This window comes from Magallana gigas, chromosome 2 (genome assembly GCF_963853765.1).
Source record: "Magallana gigas chromosome 2, xbMagGiga1.1, whole genome shotgun sequence".
Lineage (NCBI taxonomy): Eukaryota > Metazoa > Mollusca > Bivalvia > Ostreida > Ostreidae > Magallana > Magallana gigas.
The window spans coordinates 26,259,207-26,278,150 of record NC_088854.1 but is presented as its reverse complement, the minus strand read 5'-3'; the positions used below and the strand labels follow the sequence as shown (position 1 = coordinate 26,278,150).

The following is an 18,944-nucleotide window of genomic DNA, read 5'->3' as shown; positions in this document are numbered from 1 at the left end:
TTATGCTATATATACCTATATCTAGCAGCTGGATTGTTACATGTACAGCATTTTAGTATTACGATCATTATCCTGAAACCTGGACATATATTTTGATAAAAAGACATTGTTTCATATCGTATATGATGTTATGGTTGTTCAAACTCAAATTGCTCAAGCTTTCTGGAAAATTTTCTGTTCCAATTTTTCAGATAAAAAATCATAATGATCATGACAAAGATATCCTGAGTGAAATGAGTAATCAAAAGAGATGAAGTACTTAGTGTTGTCTTAATATTGATCTTTATAAATTTTTTAAAAAGAAAAATCAAAAGACTTGAATCATTAATTTTTTTTTTTTTGAAATTCATTAAATAATTGGTAAATCATCAGATATACCATTACATAAAGAAAAAGAGAAACTGTAAAATATTAGGAAAATAATTCATTAGATATTAGGAAAATACCTCTGTTTCTTGAGTTGTAATTGTCAATTAGGACTTGAATTTATGACAAATTGACATTTTGATCCTGTAGAATTGTAATTGTATCTGTACATGTATTTCTGTGTAATGGTTTTTATTTTGTACATCATGCAGAAAAACTGAATGAAGTTCTCATGCGGAGTACCCTATATATACATGTATATCATGCATGCCCAGTAGATGGACTGTACTAGTCGCTTTGAATCAGTCAGTATTATGTTTATCCAAGAGCTCAATTTTGCAGAATGGGATTTTCTTCCCGCCAGACATATCCACATGTATATTTGTATGAACATGGATAATGTTATATAGCATAATGATCTGCATGTTTTAATGGTTAACCTGTGAAATGTTTATGTATTGCAAAGTTTGTGGAAAATGCACCTGGACTGTGATAGATTTTTATGTTCATGTATATGTAGACTTTTCTAATTATTTATTTTTTTTTAGCGTAATAATCAGTTTTTGTTCAATGTATATTTTCTATAATGGGAACAGTAGAAAGGTTTAAATAGATTTTTTGTTGATTTTCATTTTATTGTCCTTCCAATTTTCTCTTAATTGACTTTACTTAAGTTCTTATATATGTCTCTTAAAGTTTGACTTAAAGTAAAGTTTTCTGGGAAGTAATGAAAAAAGTGATTATTATCCTTATTTTCAGTGTTAGCTTTTTATTGTTGTTGATATTCTACAAACTGATGTAGATTTGTCTATTTGCACAGTGCATAGAATAAAATTACAGAAAAATTATTAATTTTCTACTATGATATTGAATTGTTTTATAAGTGTTGGACTGACCAGTTCACACATACATTATGATACAGACCAATCCACACTTTACAGTTTAAGTCAAGCCCCTTGGTCGCCATCTTTGGGGAAAAACCATAGATTTCTCTCAATATACAATATAGCTTAATAATTTAGGCATTTGTAACTTCATCGTTTGACATTAAAAAGCTGTTACTCTCATGTAATTTATCAATTGCCTCAGGATAATGCTACCCCTACATTAAAGGAATAAATTAAATCCAAAAGGATTAATTTTCATCACAGGTTGCTGAAATATTTGGTAGAATAGTGGATTTTTTCAATTTTAATATCACGGTTGAAGAAAAAAATGAAAGACCAGACATAAATTTGAACCTGGCCCTCTGAATCTCGATGCAGCTATTACAACTGAGCTGTATATAATTAATATACCTTTTTTCAATTATTTATGTATGGTGAGTAAAGATTTGTACACTCGTCAGTTGAACTTTGATATCTCAAACACTGATATCTCAAATACAATGGATATGTCGAAGTGATTTGTAAGTCCAAGCCAGTCACTTGTTTTCTAAGTATTTTGCCTTCAATATCTTAAATACTCTGATATCAAGAAGTTTTTAAACAGTCCCATTTAGTTCAATTGCAGATAACGAAGTTTGACTCTATAATGTCTTGTCAATGCATGCATGTTAATACAGTCATTCAAAAAAAAAAGCCAACAGGAATCTAGGATGGTGTGTTTTGAAATTCACTGGAACAAATATACCACTATTAGAGCAAGTTAGAATATAATCCCTTTTTAAAAAACATAGTTAATTTAAGAATATTTGTTTAAATAAAAAATGGTGTAGATTTTAATAGAAAAACATGCTCATAGAAAATCTTAGTATGAGCAGAAAATGTGGATCGAGCCTTGATTTATTGGGTCAATTAGTCAGGTGACCAATAGCTACTGGTTACTTTTTTGTCTGGTCATTGTGCATTGTCTGTTGTTCATTAAAAAAAAATTTTAACTTCTTCTTTGAATCCACTAGGCTTCCTTAATTAAATTACGTGTATTACAGAAGTAGAAGTAAAATTATAAAATTCATTATCACCATTATATTATGTGTCAAAGTTTTAGGCAGATCTGATGTCAATTTGTTGACCACCAGGCCTCTTAATTGATATATAAACTCTTTGGTTCCAAAATCTCACATAGAACTCTTTTTAAGAAGCTAGAGTAATTCCAATCATCCGAAAACTACATGTACATGTACTTAGGTTTTAAGATGGGGACTTAAATGTTGATTTATTTTGTGACGTATACCCATGCCACATGCCATTAAAAAAAAAATATGACACCCCAAACAGAATTAGTAATTTTCCCAAATTAATTGATAAAATTTGGTAAGGAAATTTATTATTTGAAGAAATCAACAAATATTTATAGTTTGAACTATCACTTAATTATGATTTTAATACGCGTTAGCGGGTTATGTAAATTTTCTCTGCAATGATCGCTACCTTCAACAAGTTAATAAATTGATAGTCAAAGTAAGTAAACTTCACTAAATTACTGCTAATGTACATATAAGTACATGTACATTTGGTAAAAGAAACGACCAAATCGTGGATCCTATGGGAATTTGAGTCCGACATCATCATGATTATTTCGTGCAGTCCTTGATTTTTCTTAGGTTGTTTAAGGTTTCGACCAATCGAGAAATGGGACGTGTAGATTTTTCGTCAGTTTCAGTCGCTGTATGTTTCTATCAATCGATAAACGGAGCGTGTATATTTCAGTTTTGTTCCTGGTTGAAAATTAAGTGTCATCAGGATTTTAAAACATCCGTTTAAAGTCCTGTCAGTTTCCGGTACTGTAGGTTTCGACCAATCGATAAACCTCAGTCCTGTCAGTTTCAGACGCTGTAGGTTTCGACTAATCGATAAACGGGGCGTGTAGATTTCAGTCTGGCTGTTTCAGTAATTTATATTTACATCTACCAAGTATTATTCCCCCATTTCTCACGGAAACTTATATTTAATTCATAGCTCTATAGAAACAGCCAGACTGAAATCTACACGCCCCGTTTATCGATTGGTCGAAATCTACAGCGGTTGAAACTGACAAGATACTGACGGGACAGATATCGACACGCCCTGTTTATCGATTGAGTACAGCGACCTAGGAAAAATCACGGACTGCACGAAATAATCATGACGATGTCAGACTCAAAGTATTACAGGAGACGATTTGGCTGTTTCTTTTAGTTAACGTACTTACAGTAAAATTTAGTGAATTTTACTAACTTTTCATAATTAATATCAATAAGCTAAAAGAAAGATGTTAATATAAACAATAAAGTGCTTTCTTTGATGATTCATTCGGGTTATGAAGGTAGCGATAATTGCAGAAAAAAATACATAACCCGCTAACCGGGTTATGTATTTTTTCTGCAATGTCGCTGACTTCATATCCCAAGTGAATCATGCACCAAAGAAGGCATTTCATCAAGTTGTTTAAATGTTTCCGTAGAGGAAATATCAAACTCCGTAGATGTAAATATAAAGATATAATAATTTACTGAGTTTAAATTATGACGAGATAAAAAATATCGTTATGATTAACTCGATATAAGAGATATCATGAAATAATTGATATACGTGCGTTGCACAGAAAACAATAAACGAACAGTTAACTTGCGCACATCATTAAATTGACGTAGTCAACGAGTGAATGCAACGCTCGCATGATCATTTGTTTTCAAGTAAATCCAATTATATAGCTGATTAGTGCTCGCATATCATCACGATTATTGGTTGCATTAAGATTTTTACTTCAGTAAAACGTTTTAGAGCTATTACATTACAATATATCATATTCAAATGGAAATTAATATGTTAAATGTTTTTCGGTTGTTTTTATTTTTTTACAAAGAAATTATCTCCGCTAAAAATGATTTAAAATGGGAAGGGAATAATAGTGAATGTACTTAAAACTGAAGCAATTTTTTTTCTTACATACATTTATATGGAACGCCATAGCTGCCTTATGTGGCTATTTTATATGTAGATGGTGCTTTATTATATTATGCTGTGGTTATTTCATGTGAAGATGGTGCTTTATTATATGAAGATGGTGCTTTATTATATGAAGATGGTGCTTTATTATATGAAGGTGGTGCCTTATTATATGAAGATGGTGCTTTTTTATGTGATGATGGTGCTTTGTTATATGAAGAAGGTGCTTTATTATATGAAGATGGTGCTTTTTTATGTGATGGAGCTTTTTAATGTGAAGATGGTCACTCGGAACTTTATTTTTGAAGACTGAGTTAAACATTTATTATCTCGAAATTTTGAAGCTAGAACAAAATTGATACAGTTAAAATCCATTTAATACACAATTGCTAGTTTCTCCTTTTTAGCATAATAAGTATATATGTTACGAGATGAACTGTACGACTTAATCTCAACTGAATTGACAAATATGATTAATTGAATAATACAATATTTTGTAAGTAATTCTTGACATTTTACTTTTGCCTTTACCACTTATAAAAGGGCCTTCTTTGAGCTATATTATAGTATAGTAGACCTTTCCCTGTGACTTTCCCTTACTTTATCTTCAAGTCAAATCCTATCACCTACGGCATCAGTCTGTTTAAAATCAGATCCTCAATCCGTTCCTTTATTTGTTTTTGTTTTTTTTTTATAACATTTTGTTTTGAAACACTCAGAATGTGAGCTCTTCCTCCAACTCACCACTTAGGTTAAAGAGGAACGGTCATCAATGACGAAGACCGACTGGGCGATGACAATAACAAAATCAAAGTACTGAAGAACTGACGAGAGTTGATTTTGTCGATGTTTATTTATTTTAAAATCAATGATATGTTATTTTGCATGACAAGTACATGTAGTTTCTAATTTGTATTTGAATTACGCACATTTTTATAATATGAATTTTTGGACTTTTTCGACAAGAATGTCGAGAAACCCCCCATATGAATCATCTTAAATAATATTTAAAGATAAAATTAATTCAATCAAACTATGTATCAGTAATAGAAATATTTATCGAAAATTGTATGGATCCAAGCAATATTGAACTCTATAGTCTCGTTCAACCAAACGCTCGGCTGACACTGTAAATCTCCGACAAGCAAGGGAGACTCTCTGCTTGTCGGAGATTTACGGAGACAGCCGAGCGTTGAGTTGAACGAGACTATATTGAACTCTGGCGTAGGAATACATACGACTACAAAAAATATCTAAATTGTTCGTACCATTTAAAATCTGACTATTTTCAAGCTATTTATAAATAAGTTTCCTTGAAAAACAATGTTTTAGCATACATTACATCGAATTTATCAATTATGTTCAAGAACTAAGTCTTGTCAGCAGCGATGATTTGTGATGAGGTCCAAACACTGTTTCACTTTCGGTTTGTCTGAGTAACTGCATAGGAGAGTTGATTAAAATCAACTCCCAATTAAGAGCGGATCAAAGATCTTATTTTAATCAGATTGCTAGGGCATAACCTTTGCTTAAACACAAATAATTATTAGATTCAATTTTCTGCTTTTCAGGATAACGTTACTAGGCTTTAATTCTTGTAATATTCCGTCATTATATAGTTGTCACTTAATAGATGTAAGTTCGGTTGGGGTAAAGTCGTAAACAGCTAGATCTTCTCGATAGCTTATATACTAATTGTGCTAGAAAAAAGAGGAACTAGCAATAGTGTATCAAATGGATTTTGATCGCATCAATGTTTTGTTTTACTTTCAATATTTCGAGATAATACATAAATGGTTAATCCAGTATTCAAAAATAAGAGGAGTTCCGAGTGACCACCTTCACATTAAAAAGCACCATCATATAAAAAAGCACCATCATATAATAAAGCACCATCTTCACATAATAAAGCACCATCTTCACATAATAAAGCACCATCTTCATATAATAAAGCTCCACCTTCATATAATAAAGCACCATCTTCATATAAAAAAGCACCACCTTCATATAATAAAGCACCATCTTCATATAAAAAAGCACCATCTTCATATAATAAAGCACCATCTTCATATAATAAAGCACCATCTTCATATAATAAAGCACCACCTTCATATAATAAAGCACCATCTTCACATGAAATAACCACAGCATAATATTATAAAGCACCATCTTCACATGAAATAGGCACATAAGGCAGCTATGGCGTTCCATACATTTAGCTTTACCTAACAGGTGTCATAACAGTATTTCACTGAAGGTTCACGTCAAAACATGGCTGAGCCAAAATAATTCCCGAATTTTCCTTTGAATTCGGGGCGGTTCCGCTCGAGACAGGAGCTGATTTTTTGTATGAGATGAAAAACAATGTGTAAGAGGTCTAACTATCCCAGTTTTGTAATAATGCGAGGTCATTTGAATTTTTGATGCGCGTTGTTTCTGGAGGGGGGTGAAAAGTCCCGGGCTTGATTTTCAAGCACATGTGTAACTTCGATGTAAACAAAGTCGCACGCCTTGCTGGATGCACGTGTGTATTTTGCTAGAAACTTGTAAATGAAGCGTTGTTTAAAAAGATGTCAAGAGGATTTTTTCCAGAAGTTCGTTTTGAATTTTTAATCTGTATGTAAAGTTGTGCAATTTTGGTAAGAATATATAGTGGAATTTAATACTGTAGTGCAACCAACAGGCTTATTAAGAAAGATAACTCGGCAGCACACGATCGTTGGTCGAACGCGGGAGATAACTCTAAGTGCGTTCGCGGGAAGTCGTCATAACAACAGCGTAAACTACCAGGTGCGCTTCCGTTTGTCCGATACAAAGGTTTTATCGTAATCGCCGGTGATTATTCGTCTATTGATTGACAACTCTCACTATTATGTATCAAGTAGTCGAGAGCAAGAACCCAAGGCGAGATTTTCTGTCGAAAAACCTCGTTCTTGAGCTTGAGAGTCTGAGCATGACTAAGGTAAGGTTTAGATCGAATTCACTCTGTCTTAGATTCACTCTCTCCTGGCATGTTTTCAACGTAAAGCGTTTGGTTCAAATTAGTTTTTTAATTTCTTCTCTTTTTTACACGCTTCACTTCTCGCTTGACATTTAATTATTTTGAGCGGTACTCGTGTTCCAACTTGATTAGATCAGCGGTTTTCCTGTAGTTTTATTCCGATTTGGTCGAATTTGTCCCATCCAGGTTGTGTGATTTAAATGGAATTGCAGAATTTTAAATGATAGCAATCATTTTAGATTGCAGGGTTTTAGACCTTCCCATTGAAATGATTTTTTTCACACCCATACATCTGTATTTTAGTTCCACTTGAAGAACCCAAATCTTAAAAACCACCATATGTTCTTTGACTCTTTAAAAGGCCAAAGATTCTGCATTTAATCTTGTGGCCATTATATTTTATTTGTGATTACAAAAAGACTCATTGTAAAAGTTTTGAATAGACAAAAACTAATCGTATTTTACACAAAGAAATTATTCCTATATAAGTCTGTTAAGTTATGCATATGAACTCTTACATTTGTCATTTTCCCCTCTGGTTTAAAAGGTGTGAGGAAGATTAAATGAGTCCTGGGTCTTATTTCTGTTCTTAAGACCTATTCTGGGGCAAACATTACAGCAATATATGGAAACGTGTTTATAGTGCCTGTTTAAATATTGACGGGAGTATTCATTTGGAAACTAAAAACTTTGTTTGTATTGATTGCCTAGCTATAGTATTGAACAAGTTGTTCTGAAATACATCTGTGATCGTATGCAGTGTCAGAGGCAGTAACTGTTTATAGCCTCACTAATGGAGTATTTGAAAATGTCCCTGGAAATCGCCTCAATGCTCTAATGCATATTAAAGCCTAAAGTGTTGCCATGCTTTAAACCCCATAGTGTCAAACAGAAGAGATAAAATCAACTGTCCTGTTTAGAATTGACTCTATCCTTGAAAAGTTGGAATCATGGCCGTCCGTTTTGTACCAAAGAAAAATGTGTATAGATACTATGAAAGAACTGATACAGCCGAGAATCTAGAGGATAGAAAGCATGAGGCATTTGTTCGTGAAATTTCAACGATGGTTGAGGATATGTTGGTAGGTGTTTGTACGGTATATGATTGATATTGAAATCGAGGGGAATGTTTGTCAGCATTTTCTAGCATTTAATTTGCATGACTGTGTGACAATTTATTTTGTATGGTAAAATCTGGAAAGTTAAATGTGCTAAAGATGAGAAGGCATGCTGTTGATAAGTTGCTTAAAATTGTATCATAATTGTAATTTTTTTGTTAATAATTTTTAAATTAAGGCATCTTAGAGGATAAATACTGCAATAATGTATGGTTTGATCACTAAGTTTAAGTAAGCCACAAACAACTTAATTCATTCATAAAGTTATCATTTTAGAAAGTAACAGAACCCAGACCCCTTAAAACTGATCTAGCTTTAATCACATGCAACTAATCCGGTATATACTAATTTAGTAAACTGTATACACAAAAGAACACTACAGCAAAAAAGTTGATTAAATCATAGGCAGACAAATTGTTAAATTCACTCATTATTTTAGTTCAATCACTTCAGTAAATTGCCATTATAGTTATTAATGGGTACAGTCTATGATACAACTGGGCAGTGAGCTGGATAATCAATCCAAGGCCATGTAACCGGTCTAGTCACAGTGTATAATTTGCATATAAATGAATATAAATTAAGTTTGTAAATATAAAATGGGTGTTTACGAAATCCAACCATGCAATGTATATGCACCCAGTGCCTTGCGGGTGATTAGTGAAATGATTATACACTGAAAGAGAATTATTAATAGATTGCCAGGAATATTAAGCATATTAAACTGGCTATGGGCAGGTTCTTATTGAATGGTTGAAGCGCAGAGTAATGTAAATTTGGCACGCCAGTATTGTGAGAATTAAAGTTCCTATACCAATCAGTAGAAGTATACATTACAATTGTTCAGCTACCATTATCATTTGATACTTTTTTTTGTGTGTGAGCTCATTTAACAGTAACTGCGATTTTGCTCTCTCATTTCATATTACTAGTAGCAGCCATCGGTAAGTGCATGATTAGAATATGTCATATTTCATAATTCTAATTCTATTAGATTCAATTACATAAGCAGATGATTTTGATGAGTATAAATAATACCTGGTAAATATTTGAAAGTCATAACAGACATAACAGACATTAGATGTCCAAACACCATAACTACACTATAGATATGATTATAGCATATACTCTTCAGATATTCTCACTTTCATTGTAACTTAATAATTAGGTTTATATACATTTGGTTCTGATTATCATCAGTTTTCTAGATTTTTATGACCCGTTTTATGCAGAGATGTTCTCAGAAACTATTTAATATGATAACGATGTGAAATTTTCAGGATTGAGAGACAATGGGTTGAAGTTATTTGAAAAATGATTGAGAATTGGTTAAACATTTTTGAGGTCCTCAATGGGGACATATCTATAGACAATTTGATATTGAAAATGGACAAAAGACCTGCTTGTTGCGTGCAAAGAGATCACATCTAGTCTTCTCTGTATTTTTAACCAAGTTTTCCCACGAAAAAATCTGGTTATTAAATGGTGAAAATGGCGGCGGGTGGGTGTGCATATTGCTAGGATTTTGATTTCCGATAATTTATGAAAAAAACCCAGCTTTTGAACTATTTGGCAAAATATTGCATATAGGGTACTCCATTTCACTGGATACAGGTTGACATGGATTATGGATACAGTTCACATAAATGAAAACTCGGTTTGCCGTCACATTGACAGCTTTTCACTTGTTTTTATTGATAGTGTAATATCATATCATTGTCACACAAATGTAATGTCATTGGTCACCAATGTCTCTATATCAAGTCGTTGTAACATGTTATCATACCATTATAATTTTGATATCATGTCATTGTGATATTGATATCATGATATTATGCTTAGATATCAGTATCCTTTTTTAAATTGTAACAAATTGAAATTAATATATTGCAATATATTGCAACAATGCTTAAGACATTGTTACGAAAAATGGCTTAATAATAAAACTGGTGCTAATTTAGTCATAGTAACAAAAAAATTGAACAATCTATCAATTAAGGCATTTTGTAACAATGGAATCAAGGCAAACAGTAACGTTATTTAAGTTTTGAGTGATGATGTCTATTTGTATGAAATATTTGTGAATTGTGCTTTAAAGCCATTATATACGCTCTTTGTCAGGAATCTTAAACATACATGGAACAGCCATATTAACGTTATTTAGTTCTCCTTCACGACTAAAAATACAATGCCAGAAACTTTGTTGAGATTTTTTTTATTGACGAATAGATATGATTTAACGATTATTTTCCATAAGTACATAACATAAAAATTAAATGAAACGTTCAAATTAATTTGAACGTTTCATTTAATTTTATAATAATAAATGTACTCAAAACGCGTGAGGATGTTTTTATTTGTGCTTAGGCGCATGAATTGGTTAAGTGTATTCAAAAGAAATTGACAGTCGCAGATTTCCATTTCAAACATAAGGGGAAATATACACTGAGTGTATATAGATGTATAACAATATATAGCAATTGAAGCATTGCAACAATCGGGTATCAACGCACTGTACTATCAAGTAATAGCAACAATCAATTAAGGCATTAATGCAACTATTAACAGTATCAAGGATTTGTAACTAGTAGGGTATACCCGCCGGTACATATTTTTTACATACGTATACATGTGAAGTCTGTATCAAATTACTTTTTCCACATTGTCACCAGTAATTGGTCTTTCAACAATAATCTTTAACTTTTTGTCAGTTGTATGACATGGATTATACTTAGTATTTCTCTGTATTGCTATAATCAAGCTACTTATAAAATGTTGTCATAATTAAAGATTTAGTTTTTAGATGTAGTGCTTTAGATGCATGCCAGAATATCAAGAAAACATTTTTGTTTAAAATTTTATAACAATATTTTGTGATGTAGATTGTATGATGAGAATGGATTGCCTGAAATTAAAAACTTAAAGATCAAATAATACAAAGCAATCATAATTATTGATTCATCTCACCAGTAACCTTAGAGGGTTTTTGTAGATTTAAGTTCAGTCTGCCACAGCATACACTTATTTTAGTATTTCACAGTTGTATGAGTATATTATGATAACTTAATTACCGATTGAATTGAAATAATCATAAAATGCAAATACATGTATCCCATATCTAAGGGGTGGAAAGTGCCAGATGAAATTTCATTGTAGTTGAAATGTTGTGTTTTGAACTCTTTTAAATGACTTATCATTTTCTATGAATAATTTAGCAAGTTAGAGTAATTTGAAACTTGGGTAGAAACTAGGAGCACACTGTTTTGATGTAAATATTCTATTGATTTTATTTAACAGGGCCATCGTAGTCACAACTGCCTTGACAGGAAACCTATCAAACTCCGAACTCAGCTTCAGATGGAACAAGAAAAAGAATTACCTCAAAATATAATACGGCGGGTCCTCGATACTCTGAAGGGACAATCCGTGGTTGCACGAAGAGATTCGGATGGACTTTATTATCCAGGTAATCTAAGATATTTGAGAAAATAAGTGATCACTGAAAGTTTTTAATTTCGCAGAATTTTAGATAAATTCATTGGCAGTGTTTCAAACTATTGATATTTTGTATGGCAAATGAGTAAAAATTGATAAAATTGAAATTGAAAAACCTATAAAAGAGTCAAGGCATAATTGAAATTGAAAAACTGATGAAAGAGTGGACCCAGAGGCATACAAAATCAATTTCAACATCAATTTTCAACAATTCAGATTTCAGTCGTTTGATACCAATTGTGCACAGTGACCGTTATGGTAGCTGCATGTTTCAGTTTAGATCCAAAATGCTTTAATGATTTGATAGTAAGGACAAACAAAAAGGTGGCAAAAATTTAAATTCATATACATGTCGTTGATTAAACATGTTATCTCCACAGGGACGGTTGTGAAGTGCCCAGATCCCAGACATGCTCTCGTGGAGTTTGAAGACAAAGAACAAGTGCTGACCCCCACCAGACTGATGATAGCGACCAGTGGTGCTATAGCAAGGCCACACCTAAGGGTAGGTACCGACCATAAACTCAGACTCTCTCTCTCTCTCTCCCTCTCTCTCTCTCCACAAAAAGGAGGGTCAGTTATAATAAATTTTGAAAATAACAAAATTCTTCAATCACTATATAATACTTAGATACATGTATTTATTTGTTTTAGGTTGGAGATTGTGTTTTAGTGAGGGTTGTTAATTCAGACACAAAGTTAGAATGCTACGCTCCAGGAATTGTACAGGTTCTTCCACAGGATGAGACCGTCCAAGCCAAATTCTACACAGTCATGATGTACAATGGACAGCAGGTTTGTGTGCATTCAAACAAGTAGATTAAGTACCACATTCTGGTATAACTGATCAGTATTTGAAGTCTTTTGTAGTCTAGAGCATAGATGTATATATTTTTAGTGGTTTAATTTACCGGTGCTCAAATATAGATACATGTATCATGGTGATACTATTTGATTGAAAGTTATATTCCTTTACTTTAGGCAACTGTCATGAGAAACTATATCATGAAGATCAGCAAATCCAGATTTGAGTTTGCAATTCGCTACATTGCGGATATTCAAATGCAAAGCCAAGGGAGGTAATGATATGTTTATTGTTTTACTATGGTTGTTAAATTTCTTTGGCATGTTCAATTTATTCTTCATGTCTATAAGATTGAATACTGAAGTATAAGCAGAAGATTTTGACAGCTAAAAAAATTATTTGAAATTTTTTAAAAATAATATTATAGTTTGAATATCTTTGAATTTTTGAAGCTTTGATGAAAATGTGTATGTGAAAACACCTCGCTCTGCCAGACCCAGTGATAAAGAAAAGAGAGGACGGAGAGAGCATAGAGATAGGTATGCATCCTAGCTGCTGACGATTACCCAATCAATGGCTGTGTAACAGGGGCAGCTTGTCTACAATAGTAAAATTAAAGTCATAAATTTTTATGAAAAAATTTATAGCAATTAAATAGAGATTAAATTTTTGCTATTCCCCACACAGCAAATGTATTTTTACTTGTTTAGGGAAAATTCTTTGTTATGAAATTTACAGAAGACATGCATATCTATATTTATACAGAGAGAGAAAAGCCTCCCCCTCTCCAGAGGTAGAAATAAGTGTGGTTGATCAGTCGGAGAGCAATCCTCCCACTGATCAAAACTCTGTGTGCAGTGACAGACCCGCCAGTGCCCGCCCCCCAGCACCTACCCCCAACACAGCAAGGAGCGGCAAAGTCATGTCCCCCCTCCCAGAGGAGGAGGGTGCTAGGTGAGTCATATGTCTTATATACTCTTTAAAAAAATGATTTTTTTATGTTGAATTATTTTAGAATATTATTTAGACTTGCTGTAAAATCCATTAAACTGAAAGCAAACTTGTTTTTTTTTCTATGAGAGTATAAATAACAAAGCTAACAATAATTACATGTAAGTATGATACTTTTACATTATATATCTACCTGACCTTGATGTAGGAAACCAGGGCTAGATTATTTGCTGTTCACATGTTTCATACATGAACAAATGTTGTATGTGGTTATTCACATTCATGTAGCTGCTATGAAGTCTATTAGAATCCCACTATCATTCTGAATGTCATATAACCTCATTGAAATATAGAATTGGATTTAGATTGCCCAAAATATCATGTAAAGTAATACCGGTACTTTATGCAAGTTTTTTTGGTAAACAATGGCCCCATCTGCCCATTCAGAAAGAACAAATTTTGCTGTTTAATATGCAGTTAAACATTTCAGTTAATTTCTTATATTTTCTCAATGTCAATCTTTTTCAGATCCCCAACTCCAACGCCAAGAGCACAGCAGTCAAATTCAAGAAGCAGGTCAAGGTCAGACTCTAGATCTAGGTCACGATCTAGATCAAGGTCACATTCTAGATCAAAATCAAGGTCACGTTCTAGATCAAGGTCACGCTCACGTTCAAACTCGGGGGAAAGAAGTAAAATATCAAGATCAAATTCAAGGTCATCAAGATCCAGATCCAGGTCAAGGAGCAGTGGGAGTTCAAGGTCACAGTCACCAGTTAATTTGAGAACTAGGTCTGATAGTATGGAGAGACTACACAAGAAAAGCAAGAAAATGAAGCAACTGAAAAAGCAACTGAAGCATCAACAAGATGAATTTGAAGCTCAACAACAGGTGAGTAATTATAAAAAATTGTCATAGCTTTAGAGTAATGTTAACAAGAAAATGATCGATAGAATTGATGTAAGAATGTTTTAATTAATGTGTCTTAGACTATATTGTTTATGTTTTTACATTTGTAGAAAATTCAAAAGCAAGCAAAGAAATTGAAAAAGCTGAAGAAGAAGCTGAAGAAAAGGAAAAAGTACGAGAAGTCTGTGAAATCTAACACTGCTGTGATTGCTGTCGAGGACTCTGATGATTCTGACGACAGCAAGATGAAGCTAAGACCAGGTATGAACAGGGATGGCTTGATGTGTTCATGCTCAAGTACACTGTTTAAACATGTTGTTGTAAACATGAAAATACATGTATTTAAGAAAGGGAAATTTTACAAACAGTAATTTTTTTTATGAATGATTAATACCAATTTGTAAAATTTCACAAAACTTTTCATTTTTACTTTAAGAAAGAATTACCTTTACTGCAGTATACTTAAACTGAGACATTTTGTTCATTTATTATTTATGCAGAAATAACTCTTATGTTAATTAATGCATCATAATAAAGAATTTGCAACATTTTAATCCAAAACAATACATGCATCTATACAATGTCATTGTAATGCGATATTTACCATATGGTTTTGATTTTGTTAGAAACCCCATCTTCAGTGCAGGCTCCTGAAGTGACCTCAGGACTTCTGAAGTTGAGGAAATCCCTGCCCTGTTTGAGGGAGGGAGAGGAGGTCATGGCCCGCTGGTCTGATGAGGGATGGTACTTCAGAGGTAAGGGGTCAAAACCTGTACATATTACGATTAATCCATGGATACTATGTTATCACTTTTGATGTCAAGTTGTGAATTGATCTACAACTAATATTTTTTGGCAAGCAAGTTGTAATTTCATTTATTTCATACAGAAATCAGAATTGGCCTAAGAGTAAAAATATCTGTAAGCACTATTTTCGGTACTGTATGAATACAAATTTCAAGTCTTCATTGTAGAAATATAGCTGATTCAGCTAATTTTGTATTCCTTGTTACATGTAACAGGTGTAGTTAAACAGGATTGCAATGACTTTAGCTACATCATCGAAGACAGCACAAGAATGTGTGAGAGAATCTGGAGGGAGGACATTATTACGGATTACGACGATGCTAATCAAATTATTCAGGTAAAACAATTATGTCTTTAAAGGAAGCTGGATGGTCAACTACTTGGCCATTAGATCTGCGTTAAGATTTTGAATAGGATATTCTAAGCGATATTCTTAGCCAAAAACTAATACATATATTTAGTGAGGAACTCAATTATTCTTGATTTGAAATTGAAATATATCCCTTTATTTCTTAAATGTTCAGAACTCTTTATCTTTATTTTTTTGTAGCCAAACGACCCAGTGGTAGCTCTGCACCCTGACTATAGTTTCAGTTACGCACCGGGAATTGTCTTAAAGGTTTACCAGAACCTGGAAATGAAAATCCGATTCTATGATGGACAAGTTCTAGAGGAAAAGCTCCCCAGAGAGGAGATTTATAAACTGACACAGGAAAAATATGAACACGATGTGAATTATATAGTTCAATGTGAAACAAGATGGGTGGGGCAAGCTGTAGTTGCTAGGGACGACAGGATGGGAAGCTATCACTTAGGTAATATCATTATCAAATCATTATAGTTTTATGTATATCTACATGCATTCTTTTATAAGTTGAAAAAAAAATTTGATGATTTTGAAAATTGAATCAAAATTGATAAATTTAAGACTTCAAATCTCGTGAATGCATAAATTTCTTCTCTTTTTTCAGCCTCTGTGAAGGAAAGAGTGGGTAATGGCCGGGAGTACATGTTGGAGTGGTGTGATGGGGAGCAGTCCACTCAAACCTCCCACCACATCTTTGGGGTCTTCACCAAGCACCACCCCCTGTCTGTGGGGGACCATGTTCTCGCCATGTGGGATAGTCACCAGCATGTGTACCTCCCTGGGTGGGTGGCAGGAATTGTGGGAGAAAAGATCAACATTAGGTTCTGTGATGGAACTATGTAAGTTAATTCAGAAGTTGTTCCCCTTTATTCTCTCTCTCTCTTTCTCTCTCTCATGCAAAGTTTTATATTTTCCTTTTGTTGATATCTCTTGTACATCAAATCACTTTTTTTAAATTTTTAGACTAATGAGTTTTTAAGGAATTGTAATATAATTTTTATTGAAATGTTGAACTTAAAAAAAAATGTTGAAGTACACATAGCAACAATAAAAATTTCATCTTATTGCAAAAATATGCATAATAAATATTGCATCTTTTTGCAGATAATAGCTAATAAATTTACATGTATATGCTTTATGAATATTTCTTTTATTAATTGCAGACGAGACGTTGATGACATTTTGCAGTGCTTCTGGTTAAGTAGTGATTATTACGAGAACGCAGTTATCTTCTACAACAAATGCCAAACTCTGAGAGATGACTCAGCATAAATGCCTCCCCCACCCTGACTACAACCTCTTTTAATGTGATATTTGACGCTAATGTAATTCTGGATTATTTGACATGGGAGCTGAGTAGATAAGCTTACTATTATCTTAGGTACATGTACATTGTATATTAGATCATACAAATATTGTAGAGTTCAGAGCGCAACATAGTTTTCAGGTGTGCATACGATTCAGGTATGAGCAAAGTGTGTTTTTAATGGAAGACTTATTGACCCTTTATAAAGCCTGAACCTACAGAACGTATAACAATTCAGAAACAATTATGCAATACATTCATAATTTTCATAAAATTCAAAGCATTTATTGTCTATATATGCATAGCTATTTTGATATAGGGATTGTTGGTGCTAGCTAGTTTATATCAAGACTTGGATGAGTTTTATAGGTTTATTTTATTTACATGTACCATGCTGTGCAAGTTTATTTGTGATGAAAACATGAAATTGGTTTGTTAATCCCTTAGATTTTAAATTAAATTCATAAGTAGCATGCTTTACTCTTTGCAACATACAGTACACTGCATGTAAACCATAGACTCGGTAACAAAATTTAAATAATTACTGCTATAGAAAACTCCTGCATTCATCAGTATTTGTAATTAGTCCATTTTACTCTTCATTTTAAAATTGTTACATGAATTTAGAAGTGAGGGAAATGCAATCAGTCTGTAGGTCAAAACTCGGGTAATTTTACCGGCAATTAAATATCTTAAATGAAATGTTTCCAGATCCAAAAGATATTGATTGTATACCAGGTACAAGTGTAGATGTTGTACATGTATTGTATTAAAAAATAATTTCATGATCAGTGTGTTTGTCTGTTGTTTTCAGACTAGGGTACCCCCCTCCCCCCAAATAAATAAATGTAAATTCTAATACTGATTCATTTCCAATTTTACACATAATGATCAATTCAGCTGAGCATTGCAGTCATAAGCATCCGCTAGAACGAAATGGTGCTTGTGAATCCCTGCTTTGCTGAACAGGCCTGGGGACTCCATGCGGTGGAGATATCTTTGTTTATTGATAGATAAGTTCTCTGTGTTTTGATGTTCATGTTATTTTTTTTTTAATAGAACTCTGTACTTTTATGTTTTTGTCATATGTCTTATTTACTGTCTATAACAATACAAAACAGATATACTAGTACAATGTATATGCTAATATGTATTGATATGCTAATATGTATTGATATTTATTTATGAATAAAAATGTGTAGTACTAGTAGTGGTCATTTAATCCACACTATTTATTAAGACTGCATATTTTTGTTAGCTGACAAAACAAAATAGGGAACAAGACCAAGAAATGTACATGTATTCTATGACTGGAGTATCAAACACTTTTCAAGCTATTAAAAATAATGTCATATTGTGGAGAACTACATACATTGTTTACATCAAAAACCAGCAATGGCATTTAAAATGTCCATGATGTCACAAACTGGGGGTAGCATGCATGTGTATTTTCAAATAGCTATGATTTATAATTAGATATACATTGGGTTTAACAACTGCATGTATAAGCAATTAAGATGACGTTTGTTACTTCCGTTCCTGCGGATGATTTTATTGTTGTAGCTTTCTCAGTGACAGTGATATCGATGTACATGCAATATAATTTATTCTCTACCAACTCAAACAAATTGTCAAATACATGTAAGTGTATCTACTTCTGAGCACATTCATTACTGCTTAGCATTATTACTTGATTAGAATGGAGCAAAAGATAACAGAATTAAATTCATATAGATAAACCTGTGTTTTATTTGTAACTTGCAGTTGTGTCAACATTTCAAGATACATTTGTAAATGTATTACAATTAAGGATTGAGGTGAAGGGTGAATTTCAAATTCAATTTATTTGTTAAAATCAATCAAAGATGAAACCAAAATATGAATAAATATACGCTTGACAGAATTTAAAATCACAAACTCCAATAGTCATTAATTCGCCCCCTTTTAAA

At 32.8% G+C, this 18,944-nt stretch overlaps 1 protein-coding gene across 7 annotated transcripts in view; it reads left to right on the top strand.

Annotated features, from left to right (window-relative positions):
- The window catches only part of LOC105338747 (von Willebrand factor A domain-containing protein 3B), a 35,182-nt gene extending 17,421 nt beyond the window's left edge, over positions 1 to 17,761 (top strand). For 6 of the 7 annotated variants that reach the window (XM_066075884.1, XM_066075883.1, XM_066075881.1 and 3 more), the window contains 13 exons: positions 11,652 to 11,820; positions 12,230 to 12,354; positions 12,504 to 12,644; positions 12,831 to 12,928; positions 13,107 to 13,193; positions 13,420 to 13,608; positions 14,134 to 14,497; positions 14,626 to 14,776; positions 15,142 to 15,270; positions 15,538 to 15,659; positions 15,873 to 16,137; positions 16,294 to 16,528; positions 16,853 to 17,761. In XM_066075884.1, coding sequence (XP_065931956.1) covers positions 11,652 to 11,820; positions 12,230 to 12,354; positions 12,504 to 12,644; positions 12,831 to 12,928; positions 13,107 to 13,193; positions 13,420 to 13,608; positions 14,134 to 14,497; positions 14,626 to 14,776; positions 15,142 to 15,270; positions 15,538 to 15,659; positions 15,873 to 16,137; positions 16,294 to 16,528; positions 16,853 to 16,961 — 2,184 coding nt within the window. In that variant the 3' untranslated portion in view covers positions 16,962 to 17,761. The remainder of the gene's footprint in view (positions 1 to 11,651; positions 11,821 to 12,229; positions 12,355 to 12,503; positions 12,645 to 12,830; positions 12,929 to 13,106; positions 13,194 to 13,419; positions 13,609 to 14,133; positions 14,498 to 14,625; positions 14,777 to 15,141; positions 15,271 to 15,537; positions 15,660 to 15,872; positions 16,138 to 16,293; positions 16,529 to 16,852) is intronic. The other variant, XM_066075885.1, reaches the window with a different exon arrangement.
- The last annotated feature ends 1,183 nt before the right edge of the window (positions 17,762 to 18,944 follow it).